The 18,810-nt window shown below is 33.4% G+C and overlaps 1 protein-coding gene and 1 long non-coding RNA gene across 11 annotated transcripts; one reads left to right on the forward strand and one right to left on the reverse strand.

Annotated features, from left to right (window-relative positions):
* Positions 1 to 38: 38 nt before the first annotated feature.
* LOC117610440 (uncharacterized) lies at positions 39 to 3,526 on the forward strand. Its single transcript, XR_004582908.2, has 2 exons — positions 39 to 542; positions 851 to 3,526. It is a non-coding gene; the product is annotated as an uncharacterized LOC117610440 (long non-coding RNA).
* A 421-nt stretch (positions 3,527 to 3,947) lies between these two features.
* Wnk (Wnk kinase) lies at positions 3,948 to 18,643 on the reverse strand. Of its 10 annotated transcripts, none has more exons than XM_034337794.2 (22): positions 18,551 to 18,614; positions 17,952 to 18,086; positions 16,636 to 17,178; positions 16,372 to 16,511; positions 15,012 to 15,273; positions 14,644 to 14,917; positions 13,448 to 14,559; positions 13,184 to 13,356; positions 12,729 to 13,107; positions 10,777 to 12,647; positions 10,482 to 10,710; positions 10,214 to 10,411; positions 9,841 to 9,915; positions 7,127 to 9,318; positions 6,591 to 7,032; positions 6,379 to 6,504; positions 5,943 to 6,314; positions 5,667 to 5,832; positions 5,483 to 5,568; positions 5,349 to 5,416; positions 5,109 to 5,281; positions 3,948 to 5,032 (listed from the first exon to the last, which is right to left on the reverse strand). In XM_034337794.2, exons 3-22 carry the CDS (start codon positions 16,867 to 16,869, stop codon positions 4,320 to 4,322), a joined length of 9,285 nt encoding a protein of 3,094 aa, XP_034193685.2. In that variant the 5' UTR covers positions 16,870 to 17,178; positions 17,952 to 18,086; positions 18,551 to 18,614; the 3' UTR covers positions 3,948 to 4,319. The 10 variants fall into 10 exon arrangements, with proteins under 10 accessions (XP_034193685.2, XP_034193684.2, XP_034193686.2 ...); XM_034337793.2 differs by having other exon boundaries at positions 18,470 to 18,612; XM_034337795.2 differs by lacking the exon at positions 17,952 to 18,086 and having other exon boundaries at positions 18,551 to 18,643.
* Between the last annotated feature and the right edge of the window lie 167 nt (positions 18,644 to 18,810).

The following is an 18,810-nucleotide window of genomic DNA, read 5'->3' on the forward strand; positions in this document are numbered from 1 at the left end:
ACGCGCAAGTTGGAAGATGGTGGGGGAACGCAGCGAGCTCTCTGCTAATCGCTTTCAACTTCGTTTGGGAGTATCGCCAATCAGGGCGAAGATGCGCATTGGAGAAGCGCAAAGAACGAAAACTGGTCTTTTCGCAGTTATGGACTGTTATGGACTTATGGACTCTGGTGAACTGCGGTATATGTGTATGTACTGATAAAAATGCAATGATGACCATTTCTTTGTAGTGAATTATGTTTGATAACTGTGAAAACATGTGAATATTTATTTATAAAACGTGTATATTCATTCAAACACATTGTTCAACCGAATCAGTCTTCCTATTATAACAAAATGTGGATGTATTTTCTGTTAACCATTTTTATAACGTTCGATTTTGTAATGGCATCGCCTGGCTTTGATTTTGGGGATACTTTAGCATTAATTATTGGATTGATTATTGGAATCATTGGATTTTTCGCTTGCATGGGTGCATATGCCCGGAATCGAAATCGTTTGGAACCACTGTCATAATAGTATATAACTTAGGAATTCAACTGAGAGTAAGTATATTGCCAAGTATATACTTATTATTTTACTTCAGGAGTAATGATTTGATAATTTGATGTTTGTCTTAATACATAATTTCAAAAACGCAAACAGTATATGTTGATAATGATCTAAACCTTTGCAGACTAATAATAAATAAACCTTATGATAATATTTTATGACATTAGTTGTGTAGTCATAATTTCCTATTTAAAATTTAATAATTTGACTATCACAGTAATTTTTATATTTTAAACAGTAAATTATTTTGTTCAAATTGTTTCATATAGTTTGTTAGTAACTTGTTTCATTTAAATTGCAGGCTATTGGATACATAAAAAGTTACAGAAGAAAATGCCTCAAATCAATTTACATATTTTGAATATTACATATTTATCAAAGAGGTTTAAAATATTTTAATAATAACAGTAACATTTATAATTATGAACTATATTTCTGATGAAAATATATTAAACTATTTTTATACATTGTTTCACTAATGTAATGAATATATTGCATACATTTAAATAAAGATAATAATAAAATATAAATATCAGTTTAGATAATCATGTATTAAAATGAATAATATAAAACAATTTGATGTACTTAAAAATAAACACAAAATATAAATGGTTATAAGATATAATATATGCTGTATCATATTAAAAGATTACATATTGTTGTCTATATAATATATTCATAAATTTTCATAAATGTACAATGCATTAAATAACATCAGAAGCTGTATCTTGCAGTTGGTTTCTTAATTACAGAACAAAAAATAATATTATCTTGAATATGATCATTTAAGTCATTTCAAGTTACAATTAAATTTATATTAACACAGTTTCAACGTGTCTCTGTCCATTATAATTTCTACACAAAAAAGCATTTGAATTGAAATTTCATGTTAATTTGATATTGTTGAATGCTGATGCATATCTAATCAGTCTTTATAAAATCTTTATAGAGTTCCACGCAACATAGTTTACAGAAACCTTAAAGCATGTATGAACTTATACACTATTTAGTACAGGATAGCTCTTTGATTATTCTTGTCTGAATATTTTCATATTTTTTTTTTCATGTTTTATTACAAGCAAAATAATTAATCACTAATACATGATATTGAAGAACTTAAGTTAATTTCTTTATAACAGTTATATGTATTCTTTTCTTTTTTTAACTATTTTTGCATGCTTTAATGAGTGAGTCTAATTTCTATATAATTTTTCCAGTAATCTGTAGATAAATTTAAAAATTCTGTTTCCTGAGACAAGATTTTGTTTTTTGTGTTTAAACATGAAAAACAAGACATTGAATATTTCATCAAAGAATTCATTAGATAATGTAATTTCATAACGTGATTAACATGTTTTTTTACAATTGCATTTTTAAAATTTCAAAATAGCGTACTTATACATACAATGTATATAAATCAACAAATTGTATGCATACATACACATGTACTGTATGTATATTTATGCATGTATGTATAATGTTCAATTAAATAAATTAAACAATTAATAAATTAGTTCATAAAATTCTGATCCATCAATATGTACTAAGATTTGCTGTGTGAATTTTTCAATGTAGCAAAATATCTCTTGTCTTTTTTTGTCATATTTTCTGAAAAATATATTATAATACCTAAGTTTGAATATACTAAGTTCAATTCCATCAAGTTAGGTGCCATATTGGTAGAAAAGAATTATGATGAATTTCATATTGTGTTTTTTTTTTTTTCATATGAAGTAGCATAGTTTGGTATTCTTTGGTAAAACAACAAGAATGTTTTACAAAAATTACTCTGATTATACCATTGATATAATACTAGATATAGTTAAAATCACATTATAATTAATTGGAAGGAAATAGTCGGTTGCGATATTATTAATGAAATAAATATTTCTTCCTATTGTCTCTTTCATTCGTTTTATCACATATTCAATAAATAAAGCCTGCAAAACTTAAAAAGTCAATATTTATCAAATTATATATATATATATATCATTGCTGCATTAAACGCATTTTATTTAGAAAAATTTAAAATATCCAGTTTTTCTTTTAATAATAAATAGATATAGAAATTGCATTCTCATTGAAAGCCAATCCACCAAACGGTAAATGAATAATATATACATTAAGTATTACACGTTATATGGATTCTTTGAGTATTATCTAATTAATAAATTTATTTAAAAGTAACTTTATAAGAGTAACTGCAATGTATTTCCATAAGAAATACGTACAATTATCTATTGAAATGTTTCGTTCAACAGTCACATGAATTTATTATCAGGTGGATCAACTGGACTCGAGGACTGGTGATCATATTTATTTGATATTATGAAAAGAATAAAGGAACTTAATAGTATAAGTAAAATGTGCATGAAAGAACTCAGCAAAATTGATCAAAATTAATGTAATTGTAATCAATATACTAATCATTGGAAGTTGTAAAAGTAATTCATATTAAATTTTAATATAGTATTCATAATTGTAATACTGACAATAATAAATCCATGTCAGAAGCAGTAATAACTCGCAACATTAAAAGCGGCGTAAACTGCAATCATTTGAACGAAATAAAGATAACATTATAATCATCAGAAAACATTAGTAATATTCTTAGTCATATGAACAAGCTATTCTTAACTATATTGCAATATGCAATACATGATAGCACAGATAAAAATTTAAAATATATATATCCTGGGACATAATCTATGCATTAAATTATATATCTTGACATTGTTAAAACAAATATCAATTTAATATGTCTATGCCATGTTACTATTGAGCTTTCTTTTTTCTTTCTTAAATTTTCAATATTTAATTATTGGAAATTAAAGTACTAAATAATAAAATTCTTAAAAACGATTGTGCAAAGAAAATATACCAATTTGTATGAAATAAATTTCGACAAATCAAACGTACAATAAAAATATTGGAAAAAAGATTCTAAAAAAAAAAAAGAAAAAGATATAATAGTTGATATAATATTAGATAAGATACATGGGACTGCTAACTAGTAACACATGACTTCAGTTTTTTTTAATTGAAGTAGGTAAAATCGCTAGAAATACATTAAAGCATAACAGTGACTATATTAATCATATTTTTTTTCTTTGCCTGACTCCTGCAATCACATACATGCACACATAAACATACATTCTCTCTTCAAAAGTATTCAGTATACATTAACAGTTATACATATACATCGAGCAGAATGGCTTTGTATGCCATTTCATTCGTAAGACTAGCTGAGGCCTGTACTAATGTGAACTGTGCTGCTAATAAATTGAGAGCAGAGAAAGTCTTTTTCAAGAAGCATTTTCACTAATGAAGAAATATATCTACTGTGTAAGGTAATAAGCACAGTACATGTAAAGGCCTCTATCCTCAATTTCAATATCTTATTTCTTTTTTTTTTTCCTCTTGTCCAGAAACATATGATTTATTCAAAATATTCTCCTTGTTCGAATCAAGTTCTTTTTGCTGCGAGGCACATATCAAACATTAGTAATCATGCTCACGCGTAGACAGCGATAATATTTTAGCAATATGGATGTTACAATATCAAATACATCTTAAATACTTTCATTTGCGCCTCCCCGCATTAACGTATCCACGAGGATCAATGTAGCAATACATGTTAGCAAAAAATTATATCAGAATAATTGTAACGAATGATCTTGTACTAGCTGATAAGAACAACAAGTTAAATAAACAACATATTACGGAAATGAATAAATCGAAATATAGACTATAATTTGCTAAATATTACGTTATTGATCGGTATGGGAAAGAGGAGCTGTTGAATTATCGTTATTCGCCTGTAAAGGTTCTGCTGGCGGTGTGCCATCGTGAGAACTTCCTATATGAGGAGTAGCCGGTGTAACTGGTTGAGACTGAGATTGAGACTGAGACTGAGACTGTGTTTGAGATTGCGACTGAGATGCTCCAGGTGGAGCATATATTAGTCTATAACCAGCTGGTAAAAAGAATCCTCCATGCGGTGTACAGCTAAAAGTTTGAAAGTTTGGTAATGTTTGATTTTCATGATATTGGATATAACCTCCGCTTCCTGTTGAGCTTGATATTGGTATAGATGTGACCAACGATCCTGTCGAAGATACTGAGATATTTGTCCCATCCGATAACACAGGCGCGAATTGATACTGGGCCGAATTAATAATTGTTGGGTTATGCGTTGGATCAAGAGATTCTGCTACTTCACTTGTGTAACTACCAGACTGTTGAGAGGACACACTTTGCATAGTTTCAGAAGGCACTACTGGAATTGGAATAACATAAGCATGTGGTATTCCAGCTGTTGCCTGTTGCGGTTGTAGCTGCAATGGAGTTTGTTTCAATTTCTGCATGGCTAATCTTAACGTTTCATCTGTATCCGGATAATTACTTGGGGCTTTCTGTAATGGAGTTTGAGGCGTTGTATTAAACATTAAATAGTCTTCTGCACTTGGAAGTCTAGTTTGCCCTGTATAAAAGAGAGCTATGTTAATAAAAGAGACTATGTATATGTAAAAGACAATGTAGAATTATGTAGAATTAACCTGATATACTAGTTGTAACGGTATGATAAAGCATAGGATGATGTTGATGATGGTGTTGATGAAGTGCACTTGCTTGCTGCTGTTGTTGAATCAATAGCTGCAATTGATGCTGTTGAAAACGTTCCAGTTCTTCTCTATGCCGCCTTTGCAGTGTTTCCAGTTCCATAGTTTGTCTACGTGAACATAAAGTTAGTTAATTTTCTGAAATTTTATCAAATTATTGCAAGGATCTAAACCTACTTTTTTATAAGCAACTGATATTCTTCACTCGGTGTTAGTGTCCAAAATCTTTCGTCCTTCTCCAATTGCTGCAGGTCAATCGATGGTTTAATTAAGACGTTTTTAATACCTAGTTTTATACATCAAATACTTACTTCCATAATAGGGACGTTCATAGGCTGAGTCATTTGTGTGGGTGGAAGAGAACCCTCGCGACTATGGATTACCTGTACCGGTGCACCTATAATTAAAAAGTATTCAGTATTAAATGTATGGAATGTATAGTTGCGCTTGAAATATATTTCCACTATTTTGAACTATCTAAATTATATTTCTTACCCTGTGTGTCATCTGTATGATAAATCTTTGGATCTTCCAATTGATTTTTAGGTATCTCGGTATGCTGTGGTTGTTGATTCGACGTAGCAGCGCTAATGGGAGGACCTGCGACCTTGGAAACCACAAATCTTGATATTTTTCTAACGGGTTGTATAGTATTACCCTTCTACCAAAATAAAATAATTACTATTCAAAGAATACCCTGTTGTACAGTACTGAGCCACCATGCTCGATACTGTACATACTAAAACCTAATAGCATAAATGTTGAAATTACCTCTGAAACATTTTCTTGAGATTCTGTTTGCACCGGAGTGTTCGTGTCAGAGCGTGATGTAATAACACTGGGAGTAACAGTGGCAACAGGCACAGCAGTCAGAGGTGGAACAGTAGTTAATAAACTCTGAGTAGTTTGCAAAGGTGGTTGAATGGGGCCAACAGCAGAAACAGGTGGCGTTAGAGGCTGCGGAGAGGCTGTTGGGAGAATTGAACCTCTGTGATGAATCTTGGCTAATTCTTGTTCCAGTTCCTGGAGACGAGATCCGGGCCTCTGCGTTCGAACTTTTATACTCTCTTTACTGGGACTCATGGTTTCTGAACCTGCAGGGGCTCCTCCTGGCGTTGGACTATCCAGAGAGCAATCTACATGCTAAATATATAAAATAATTTTTTTTTTAAGTACACGTTACATATTTTATTAATTTGAAACTTACAGTTTGAGAAAATGCAAGTTGATGAATAGAGCCGTCTGGAGCTAACACAGAAGTTTCATTTGTTGGAACATTTGAATCAGCCAAAGAAGCTGAAGACTGTATTGTAGTCTGAGGTGACAGAGGCCCCTATAAAGAATTATTTACATCAGTTACATTTAGGAAGAGACGTTTAATTTTGTAATTGATATAATATTTCTTAAGAGATAACTCACAATGCCATGTGCAGTTGAAATTGGCATACCAATATTAACAAGTTTCTGTTGTAAAGAATGCATATACGCATCACATCCTCCAATCGTTTGATGATTATGAGGAGTAGCTGGATAACTTATAGGTGGTGTGCCTACGTTGAGTGCTTCGGACGGCTGACTTGTTAATTGCACAAGTTTCTGATGAAGGTCTGCTATCGTCTGTGGACCTGTTCCACTTGAGACACTTATTCCAGTGCTTCCATCAGAAACTTTATCCAAAGAATTCTGTTGACTAAGTTTCCTATGCTGTTGCTGCTGCTGCTGTTGTTGTTGGTGATGGTGTAACATTTGATGCTGTGCGAACAATGCAGAATCCACAGACTCAACGATGGTATGTTCTGGTGTTATATCATGACTGGAATTTTCAGTCTCCGATAACAGATGACATTCAGCAGCGATATGCCTAACATTTGAATTTTAAAAAAAGAAAGAAAAAAAAAAATTAAAACTTATACAATCTGGTAAATAATGAAATTCTTCATTTAAAATATACATACCCAGGTAAACTGGTTACTTCCTGAACTTCTGCTTCCGATACTTTCCCTGAAACTTGGTGATCCGAAAGTTTTAAATGAAACTGAGATTGATCAGATGGCACGGATCCTTCTATATTTTGCGTATCTTGTATAATATGTTGCACAGGTGCAGTTTGTTGCAACTGTGGTTGAACCTGTTGAACGTGCCTGATCGGTACACCCTGCTGTACGATATTCTGATTCGTAGACGCGATCCACTTTCCTTGAGAAGGCAACGCGTGAACTGGCATTGCTTGAAAACTTTGCTGCGTCATTTGCAATTGAGGATCTATTTGTGGGGTGGTATTTAATTGCATCGGCTGTTGTAATGGTATTTGAGTTTGATGAGGTTGTTGACCAATTTGGAAGGATTGCGGGATTCCTTGCTGTATTATATTAGCTTGGTAATTATGCGACAACTGAGATGATTGCATTTGTACCTGGCTAGCTTCAGGTTGAATAGGTTGAAAATACTGTTCAGATTGAAATGTGGGTTTATAATCGAGTACCGTGGCTCCTGTTACGTTAACAGGTTGATTCGGTTGCTCGTGATTAGTTAAACAATGCGGTGTCGCGGACTTTGACTTTGGATTTGAAAGTATATTTGCTAAATTCTGCGCCAAGTCTGGTAGCGTCGATGATACTTCTTTCGTTTTCAGGATAACCTTTGGAGGACCTTCTGTACCAACAACTTGGTGAACAGGAACGGATATGTTTGTTGGCGCGTTCACTACATTTTGAGGAATTTGTTGAAGCTGTTGAACTGGTTCCAGAACGGTCTGCGATAAAGGCGCGTTATCTTGTTGAGGAATATGTTGTACATGTTGCACTTGAGGCATTGATAAATTAGGTACAGCCATTGGTTGTTTCTTATCATCGGTGATACTAGCTGTCTCCGAAATCTGTGAATCCGTAGATATATTTGACGTTGTGGAAATATTCGAAATCCTGCGATTTCTTTCATCTATAATTGCTGTTGGCTGCAATTGAGCAATTGGTCCGGAAAGCATAACATACTGTTGATGCTGATGTTGCTGCGGCATTTGTTGAGGGTGGAACTGTTGAAGAGGTCGCTGAGCTTGCATTTGTCCCTGATGTTGGGGCTCCTGTTGAATATGCGTTTGTGTTAGGTTTTGTTGCCCAGTCATTTGTTGTTGCTGCAGTAAAACGTTGCATTGCATAGACTGATACTGTGCTTGTATATTAACGCCGTTCAAAGAATTCTGAGTCTGTAAATCTTTTTGTGATATAGGTACGTTCTGAGGTACCGATTGCATTTGCTGAGGAAGTTGATGGATCGATCCTTGCACAGTTATATTGTGTTGACTAGACTGTACAGCGTTAACATTCTGCTGCATTTGCGGAATCGTTTGCCCTTGTATGCTGTTTTGAAGACCTAATTGTATCGGTTGAACATTATCCATTTGTTCCACGACATTGTGAACGTTTGCTTCAGTGGTAGATTTTTCAGGAACTGCTGTAGTTTGTATTTCTACAACATTCGTTTCTGACTCATCGTGCTTTGCTTGCACTCCTTCAGTTGCATTAAGCTGTGACGATGAACTTGATTGTGTTGTTATAACATTAGATTTATCTGTATTCTCTCCGCTATTAGATTCTTCCTCTTCATTTGCAGCGACTTTTTGTTCAACCACAGGACTGACTAAGAAACGAGAAATTTTTCGCGTTGGAGCTGGTGCAGTCAACGTAGCCACTTCTGCAGCTGAGGAATCAGCATGCATTTCTTTATTAGCTTCCTTTTCTTGAAGATCAAGCGTATCTTGAACCGTAGGTTCTGCTGATTTTTCACTTGCTTGGTTCCCAGATGAACTATTTATTTGATTTTGAGTATATGCGTTTGTTTTAGAAGTATCGTCTTTAGATGCATTATGTACTTCTAAAACTGTCTCTCCAGATGTTACAGACATAATGCTCTCTTGAGTCGGATCATTTGGATCACCGGATAAATTAGTCGGTGTTAATGTATCCGTATTTTGAGTGGAAGTTGAAGATCGTCTGGATGCATCGGCTGATGTATTCTCAGTAGTTGTCTGAGTATCAGGTGTTTGGACACTCTGCTGTTTTTCCATAGAGGTGTTATTCGTTATATGAGAAATAATTTGATCAATTGGCAATAATTTCGTTGGTGTAGATGTGTTGGAAGTTTCGTCTCTCTGCAAACATGTAACACATAATTATTTACATGTAAACATTAGCTTTTAGCACAAAATAACTGGAAGGCACATAAATAAAACGAAACTATGTTAAAAACCAAATGATTATTACAAAGTATACTTGTATTAAAGTACAATAAGTAACACGTTTGAAGGAAAAATGCAAGCAACTATATTCTTAACGACAAACATTAAAACTGTAACAAAGTATATTTGACATGTTGACCACATTTGGGTAATGCCTAAAAATTTTCACAGGAATTCTATCGTTTACCTAATTAGATATATTCATATTAGGTACTTGAATTCCTTTACTTCCTTTAAACGTTATGTTATGAATTATCTATGGGATGAATGAACAAAAACAAAGGAAATGTCGTCATATGATATTGCTGCGCCTTAAAAGATACACAAATGTCCGAACACAATGTATTGCAAAATCAAAAAAGGATGCACAAACGTCCACGACTGATGAAATGTAGGATGTTAGGAAAAGGGTAGAGCGGGGGACGATGAACTCACCGAACGGTGTCTACGATGGACTTTGTACGACGATCGGTGGCTGCTTTGACGAGTTAGCGAGCCATGTCTCACCTGCTGCGTCCAAAACGATACACACCAATTATACCTTCGATGTACACCCTTGTCTTTTTAATTGGATCATGAGATATAATATATATATATATATATGTATTTTTTTAGTACACATTTTTAGAAAATATACTTCAAAAACTAAACCAGTCCTGTAGTATGTATTATGGACTTTTGTGTATCAGATTCTTAAGTAGCAATAAATAATACTTGTGACGATATTTTTTAGTTAAAAAATTATGATTAAAATATTCTTTAAGATTATTTTTATGTTCCTATACTTACAAAATGAAGTAATTATTACCTTAGCTGTATCAAGACTGTGGTCACGTTCCCTGGGTCTACGGCTTGTAACTGGACTACCACCAGCACTTTGATCAGGTGGTCCATGTGCTACTAAAGGTAAAGAACGACTGGGATCTAAACGTAATTGTTTAACAATATCTTCTATCAGTTCTACGAATGTTTCGCACTGAGACTGTGGTAATAAATTTTCAGCAACCTGAATGAAAAATAAAAGAATTAAATTTCGCGTTTCGTACATTGGGAAGTATTATTAATTAAATGCTTACCAGATTGTTAGCAATATCGGTAGGTACCATGTCATCTCTATCAAATTTAAACGTTACAGTTTTTTGTTTACTAGTATCTAACTGACACTCGACAGTCATCGATTGTCCTTCATTACTGCTTACAGATAAAACTGTTAGCTTAATGCCAGGTTTCTTGCGTTTTGTACCAGATCTTTTCACTCTAGATCTTTCAGATGCAGCTGCGTTCTCTGCACTCTCTTGAGTTACTCTAAAAGAATACATTGCATTAGGAAAAAAGAAAAGTTTGGATTGATATGAAGCACCAGAAATTTACCCTTCACTCGATGCTGGTGCTTGTGATGTAACATTCGCATTAGTCAGATTGGACACGTTTCCTTGATCTTGAATATTAGGAGGTACATCGGTTGGCAAAGATTGTATAGAATCCATTGTGTCTTGCTTAGACAAAGATGACCTCTCTGTAGTGGAACTCTGTTCCGTATTTGAAATAAAGTGTTGTTGATGCTGTGATGCGGAAACGTTCATTCCAGAGGATATAGGTACAGAAGTGGACACGTTTGAACTTTGTGAATATTGCATTTGAACTAAAACGTTTTGTTGAGGTTGCCCATTTGAAAGAAGCGTAGATACATTTTGCACATTTTGCACATTTGGAATTGTGGAAGATATTGCATTCTGCATATGAGTTGCCGATGATGTACTCTGAATATTTATGCTGGATGGCATGGAAACTGGGACCTGTCCCGTTTGTTGCTGTATATAAGTCTGCGATGTGCCAGGTGCAGTCGCGTGAGAATACATTTGAGTTGTTGGTTGACTAGACGATAAAATTTCCACGTGGCCAGAAGAATTAGAACTGGTGTACGAATGATATATCTGCTGAGATATATTCTGCTGATACATGGGTTGTGTACTGTATCCAGGAGTTCCTGTGGTACTTTGCTGATAATATTGTTGATTCTGAACTGATGAGGAGCCTACCGAATGCTGATGTACTTGTTGTACATGCTGCATTTGAGGTTGAGAATATTGCACTTGCTGAGGCTGTTGCATTTGTTGATGTAGGTGTTGTTGCTGAGATAAAATTTGTATCTGAGGTTGCATTTGTTGTTGCATTTGATGACTCATTTGTTGTGACACGTTCATCTGATTCAATTGTATGTATTGCTGCTGTTGATGTAGCTGCTGCTGCATTTGTTGAGTTACTTGAGGAAACTGTGGCTGAGTCTGAACAGTCTGAGGAGTAGAACATTGGGAAGATGTAGCAGTTAAATTCTGTGATACGTGCTGGGTAAATTGCTGCTGCTGCGGTTGTTGTTGCTGATATTGTTGCTGGAGTTGCTGTTGATATTGTTGTTGCTGATACTGAACTTGCTGTTGGGACACTTGCGGTACCTGCTGCATTTGCTGCGCTTGCTGAGGTTGAACAACGGATGTTTGCTGTTGCATCAACGGTTGTTGTTGAACTAACTGAACTTGTTGTGGTTGTAAATTATGCTGTTGAGATTGTTGCGCAGCAGACTGTATTTGCTGCTGCTGTTGCTGCTGAAGAGGTATTTGGTTTTGTTGTAACTGCATTTGTACTTGGCCTTGAATTTGAATGCCCATATTTGGTTGCATCTGCTGCTGCTGTTGTTGCATCTGCTGTTGCTGTTGTTGTTGCAGCTGCATCTGCTGAAGCAGTAATTGTTGCTGCAATAAATTTTCATTGGCTGCATTAGTTGTGTCCGCTTCTCTGTCTAAACGTTCCTTTTCTTCTTTGGCTTTACGTTCTTCTCTTTCGCGTAACAAGGTAGTAATTTGTGATTTCAACATTTTTGCTACAGCCTTTACATCTTCTTCAAGTATCAGGCTAGATTTAGCCATCTCCGAAGCTACCTCTTCCGCGTTATCAGTTTGAATGTCAAAGTCAAATTGTATCGCCTCGTTCTCTTTATGTTTATTGGTACGTTTCTTCGGATCTAACACTCTCAGTCTAAATTCAACACGAGATAATTCCGCATCAGCGACCGCTGAATCTCGCGAGACCATTTCTAACTTTAATCCAACATCATCGGCAAAAAATTCATGGTTTAACAAATCTTTAACTAAAGGTCGTTCTTCTTTCTTTAAACGAATACACATCTCAATAATCTCACGTACTTCCGGATTTTCCACTTTGTCATAACTTTGTGGTTTTACACCCTGTACAATTATTAAGAGGATAAGATTAAATAAATGAAATTTAAAGAAGTTTGTATAGTGTTAAATATAATATTAATTTACCGATACTACGCGTTTATATATTTGCGCTGGACCAGTACATTCCGAGTATGGATATTCACTAGTAGCCATCTCAAGCATACACATTCCAAATGCATAAACGTCAACAGATTCGTCATAGTGTTCTTCATACATTTCAGGTGCCATAAATTCTGGTGTTCCGATAACACTTTTTGCGAAACTTCGATTTTTAAGAGTTGCCAGACCTAAGTCACCAATTTTCACACTGCCAGTTGTACCAGTAATAAAAATATTGTCACACTTCAGATCACGGTGAATGATTGGCGGTGATCTTGAATGGAGGAAACTAAGGCCTTTCAAAATTTGTCTGCACCAAGATTTTACTACTTTTGGATTAATTTTTTTAAAGCGTCTTAGATACCTACATAAAATAATATATATATTGAATAGTAATAATGATAGTTTGTAAAGGTATTTTAATAAAATTAAAAACTCACGTTTTCAATGTTCCTGAAGTCATAAGTTCAGTGACTAGCACAATGTATTTTCTACGCGTAAGTGTAACTTCCCAATAATCGTAAAATCTAACAATGTTTGGATGCTGCAAGCCTTTCAACATTTCCGCTTCTTCTCGAAACCGTAATCTTTCTGTTTTGTTTAATTTTTTCTCCTGAAAAGAGTATAAATAATTACAAAAAAAAAAAAAAAATGATTCAACAATTTTAAGGTCCAATACAAATAGTGAATTCTATTTTTCTAACCTGTAACTCGCACCAAGCAACAGCTACACCTGTTTGAGTATCTAAACCTCTATATACAGTCTTAAAGCTGCCTCTACCAATTTCTTCTTCAAATTTTAGGAATCTACCGTCCGGTGATATACCGATAGCCTTCTCTTCGTCATCGTCATCTTCGATATTCTGAACTTTAACTTTCATCAATAAATTTTGAACTTCTTCCATAGCCATCGTTTTCTGTGTTAATTTCTCATCCGCTTTAAAATTTTCATCAAGCAACGGACCGATAAAACCTTCGACCGTTTCTTCTTGCGCAACCACTTCTTTCTGATCCTTAACCATTTTAGTTTCCTCCTCCGCGTTTGTATCTTTAACATCCTCCATTTCTGTGTCTAACGGCGGTACTTTTCCTAATTTACTCAGAGATTCGTGAAGTGCTTGTGCAGCAACAATATCACTGATACTGGTGCCATTGTCATCTTCGTCGTATATCGTCATTTCTTCTTCCACCTCCCTTTGAGTATCCATATCTTTACCCTCGGTGTCTATTATCTCTTCCGATACTTTCGAAGTGACAAATCTTGAACTTTTCACCAATTCCTCGCTTTGTCCCATATCCTCCTTTTTATCATCGGTCACATCTTTAATTAAATTATCATTTTCAGTAACTTCCGCTGACTTAAATTCTTCGTTGGATATTTTCCGTTTTGTTTTTCTGTTACTTTTACTAGAAGCTGCTGAAGTGGACGTATCTGTGGACGTACTTGAATCCGCGCATTTCTCCATATTTGTATCCTTTAAATTTTGTTCAATCTTTTCTGTAACATACTTGCTTTTAGATCTTGAGTTTCTGCTTTCACTATTGTTGCATTTTGTACTTATGGAAGAATTAGAGGATACTTTTTGTTTCGTTTGACTAATTATCTCTTCTTCGATACTATTCGCTGATACTTTTTTCGTAACGTTCGAAATTTTAGAAAATTCTTTTTGTTCATTACAATCTAATTTTTTATCTGATACAGCCGGTGTCGATTCAGCACCTTCTTCGCTAATATTGCATTCCACGCTTGTCTCATCATCGTCAGATTTTTTTGATTTCAATCGACCAATTGGTGTCGATGGTGTTGAATTTGATCCTATAAATATCCAGATAAAATTTTGTAATAGAATCATGAAACTTTTACAGAGTATTAAAAATTATACATATACGATATATCTACCTGGCGCGTTAAAAACATTTTCTGTTGCTGTAATAGCTTCTTCTGCATCGCTGAAGCTCCGGTCATTTTCATGTTCTATAGATGGCGAATTAGGATTCCGAGAAGAGGATTTTTCAGAAATACGCAATGCAGATAAGACTTTCTTTTTAGAAGAAGGTGAATTATTCGCAACTCCGTTACTAGTTATAGATAATGTATCTATATTGTGATCAGTTTTTTGTACCCTCGCTTGTTTCTTGCAGATAGTTGTAGAAGAACGATTTATATTTGATGTCTAAGAGATACATAATTACAGTTTTACTTATTGAAACGTTAACAATTTGTATTTTTATTTAAATATTATTTTTTCTTTTGCCTTTCAAATATACCTTTCGATCTCCACAACTATGAGCACTAGTACCAGGCTGCGAAACAACGGACAATTTCCTTTGACGTTTATGATTATGTGTGTGATTATGAATCCTTTGAGTAGTTACAACCGAACAAGGGCCTCCACTTTCTTGAGAGGCTAAATGGCCCACTGCCAAACTGATCCCACCCTGGTTATTACTACCTCCACTGGCCACCAGCTTCGGACATAAACTTGACAGGCTACTGCCACCTGAAGAACGTTGCCTATTTGTCTCATACCTAAAACATTATATAAGCACTACATAATTTTTATATTATACATATACTTTCTTCTCGTTAAATGTAACGTAATTAGATTACCTAGGTAATTTCATATAACATGTAAAATTATATTTATCAAAAATAAAAAATAACAGAATCAAATTCAGTACTGATTTTCTTAACACGATAGAATGACTGAAATTAAGGAATCGGTTTTGCCATTTTACCAATACTAAAATATGCACATGCACATGTGTTTTGTATTTAAATACGTTTCCTTGGTAGTTCAGCCTCATCAGTACTAAATGTACATGACAAAAGATTATGTTGTATCGTATAACGTTAAAATTTTATGAATGATATTTTGAAGTACTACTGAATTTTAAAGGAAGATGAGATAAATAATGTATAGTTGAAAAAAACAAATTAAAATGTATGACAGTGGTACAGTTTTTCAAAACATGAATGCTAAATAAATAATTCTATCAATGAAGTATTATCCCTTCTTTAATACTGATCGGATAATTTTATGCTGCAATATAACGGTGAGATAAATCGTGTAATTACTAACCTTTGAATACCTACAAAATTTCATACTTGAAGCTCTGGTCAGTAATTCTGAAAATACATTTGGATTTATACTCTTGCTTCTCAAGTGAAACTCTTCAACTTCATACAGTAGAAATTTCTTTATTAGTAAGATTTATAATTCTATAGTACTTCAGTGATCAAACGATTTTAACATGTTATATCTTATAATTAACATCTACAGAAACGTGTACATATACAGTACAGATGAGAGATATATAAAATATGGATGTGCATGTGTAATTCTATTTGAATTAAAATGTCACTCTGAGAAACATGTTATTAGTAAAGTTTAAATATTTATGTATTTTTAAAAATACCTATTATTTTAAGAAAATGATCTTTCAAGAGGTGGAATCGGTAAATAGTATAATATTAAGTTACAATCAAAATACATTCCAAATTAATATATGTATATTGAACACATATTTAAATAAAAAGCAAATGAATTATAGCAAAAAAATTAAATGATAGAAGGTAAAAAATGACAATGTAAGAAGCATGATTTTGATACAGACATCATTATACCTGTCCTGCCTGCTGTGGCCAGATGAGAGGAGTCCACGCACTGTATTGCCTATAGCTGCTCTCTTTTTAACTTCTTTTTCCCGTTCTTTGTACCCACCAGATCCAGTGCTTGTTTGATCCTGGCGAGTGTTTCTATCTCCCTATAATTAATGCATTACTAATAACTAAATGTACATACTATAAAACACATTACAAATATAGATGAAGTTAAAAATACATTAGAAAAATAGTAATTTAAAATATATATGTATATCATAAGTTTACCTTAATGTTTAAAAATTTTATATTTAAATTAGTACTGGTATTTGTTGGAACTGGACTTAAATCACACCTTACTCTTCTGTGTGATTTTTCAACAATTGGTGGATCTTCGTCTAACTCCAATGGATTTCCAATTGGAAAGGAATTACTCTGTGTTAATAAAATATTCTCTGTATTTTGTTTCTGACTGTTGCCAACCGAACTCACTGATTTATTTTCATTGCAACATCTCGGCATTGCACGTAAGCAACTTATAAAAGAGTTCACTTTATAAAATTCTTTTTAAGTGTATCCTATAGATTTTATTTTTCACTTTGATTTGTTTATTAATTTCGTGTGATCATTTAATGTCATATTATTCATCAAGAAACTGATACATAGTATTTTTTCTTTTGCAATTATATTTGTTCTTCAAACTATAAAATACTGAATATATTTATAGCACACAGAGTATAAGATTCTTATGTTCATCACAGATTTTTGCTTTGTTTCATATATATATACTCTGCTATTTCAAATTCTCAGTACCAAAGAAGTTAAATGATTCTGAAATCAGAAAACACATTCAAATCAAACGTCATGCAGAAAATTCCTCTGTATGTACATGGTGCAAAAATTGTTTTAATAGTTTGTTCAACATTATACTTTACAAATTATAAAATACCTAAACATTATGAATTATATTCTTATTTAAATAAAAAAAAAAAGTAAGATGTGTTTATTTCACATAAAATTATACAAATTTTTTATTTTATTATAAATATTAACAAACATTTTTTCTGAATACCTGTAGAATAATAAATTTGTGGCTAAAATTCATACATCTTTTTTTAAATATATTTATTATTATATACCATATGTTAAATGTGTAAATAATTACGAACTATCATAAGAAATGCACATCAAAAATTAATTTCCAAGGATAAATAATAAAATAGAAGATGAATAAAAGTACTGAGAATGAAATAAAATTTGATTAGCCAATTATGAATTAATTCATTTTTCACAAAGCGAGAATCGTACGTGAATAATTTTTATAGCATTATTTAATTCCTGTTTTGTAAATGTCTTATATATTGTACAGATTGTGTAAATTTAGTAACATCAATAGTATAATGTTGATCATGTCGACTGCCAATAAATGTTGAAGGCGACCGATCACAGAATTAGTGCTTTAGATATACTCAACATTATACACAGAAATATTGGGTTTTGTCAATAAAATGAAAAAAATAATTTGACGATTTATCTAACAAAAGAATCGCTCGATCGGCAATATTCGGACAAAGGAAATGAAATACAAAAGGAAAAAAATTTACTTCGTTAATATCGCAGTATGTTGTCAAGCATCGTGGAACAGTCACTTGAAAAATGTTGACAGTATATAGCAAGTAGCAGGTCTTACGTATATACTGTGATATACGTATCTCACGGACACACCGTTGCACTGCATGCTGTACACAGGAACGACTGCGTATTACGGGGTGAAGAGGAAGTACCACACACGTATACCGCAAATCAAATAAATGCACACATTCGTACGCGCGCATATAGTCAGGCACCAAGATAATGTGACATCTATCCCAAAAATATCGCGTCAGTGTATATTTTACAGCATGTCCAACGTTAAAAGGTTACCAAAACTATCAATAAATTCAAATCTTTTCATTCTTTACGAACGTCACCGGCTTATCCATGATTTTTGACTGATAAAATAGATTGGGAAGGACCCGCAAGTAGTTGTCATGCGGAGATGCGTGAACAACAATACCTACTTAGTGTCGCACTTTCGTGCGATAATGTAAGGTATCTGTTCGGTTATCAATAGTTTCATTACCTCCGATATAGACCCGGTCATATTAGCTTCGCGATGCACTGACAAACAGCACTCGTAATTCCGTAGTCAGCCGGTACTCACATTTGTGTTGCAGAAAATCGCCCGACTACACCCAAATAACCACCATTTTTTTTCACTGAATAAGGCGCACTCTTGTGGTGCTATGTGTTAACAATGATCAAGTTGTGAATTAATGCTGCATTCACATGAAGCGCGATATTTATCATTAGATGGTTCATTGAAAATCATTTTTTAATGATTTTATAGTTTCAAGTTATAAAAGATATGTATTAAAATCTATTTTCAATTCATTATTTTGTATATACATAAATATATATATT

Source organism: Osmia lignaria, chromosome 11 (genome assembly GCF_051020975.1).
Source record: "Osmia lignaria lignaria isolate PbOS001 chromosome 11, iyOsmLign1, whole genome shotgun sequence".
NCBI lineage: Eukaryota > Metazoa > Arthropoda > Insecta > Hymenoptera > Megachilidae > Osmia > Osmia lignaria.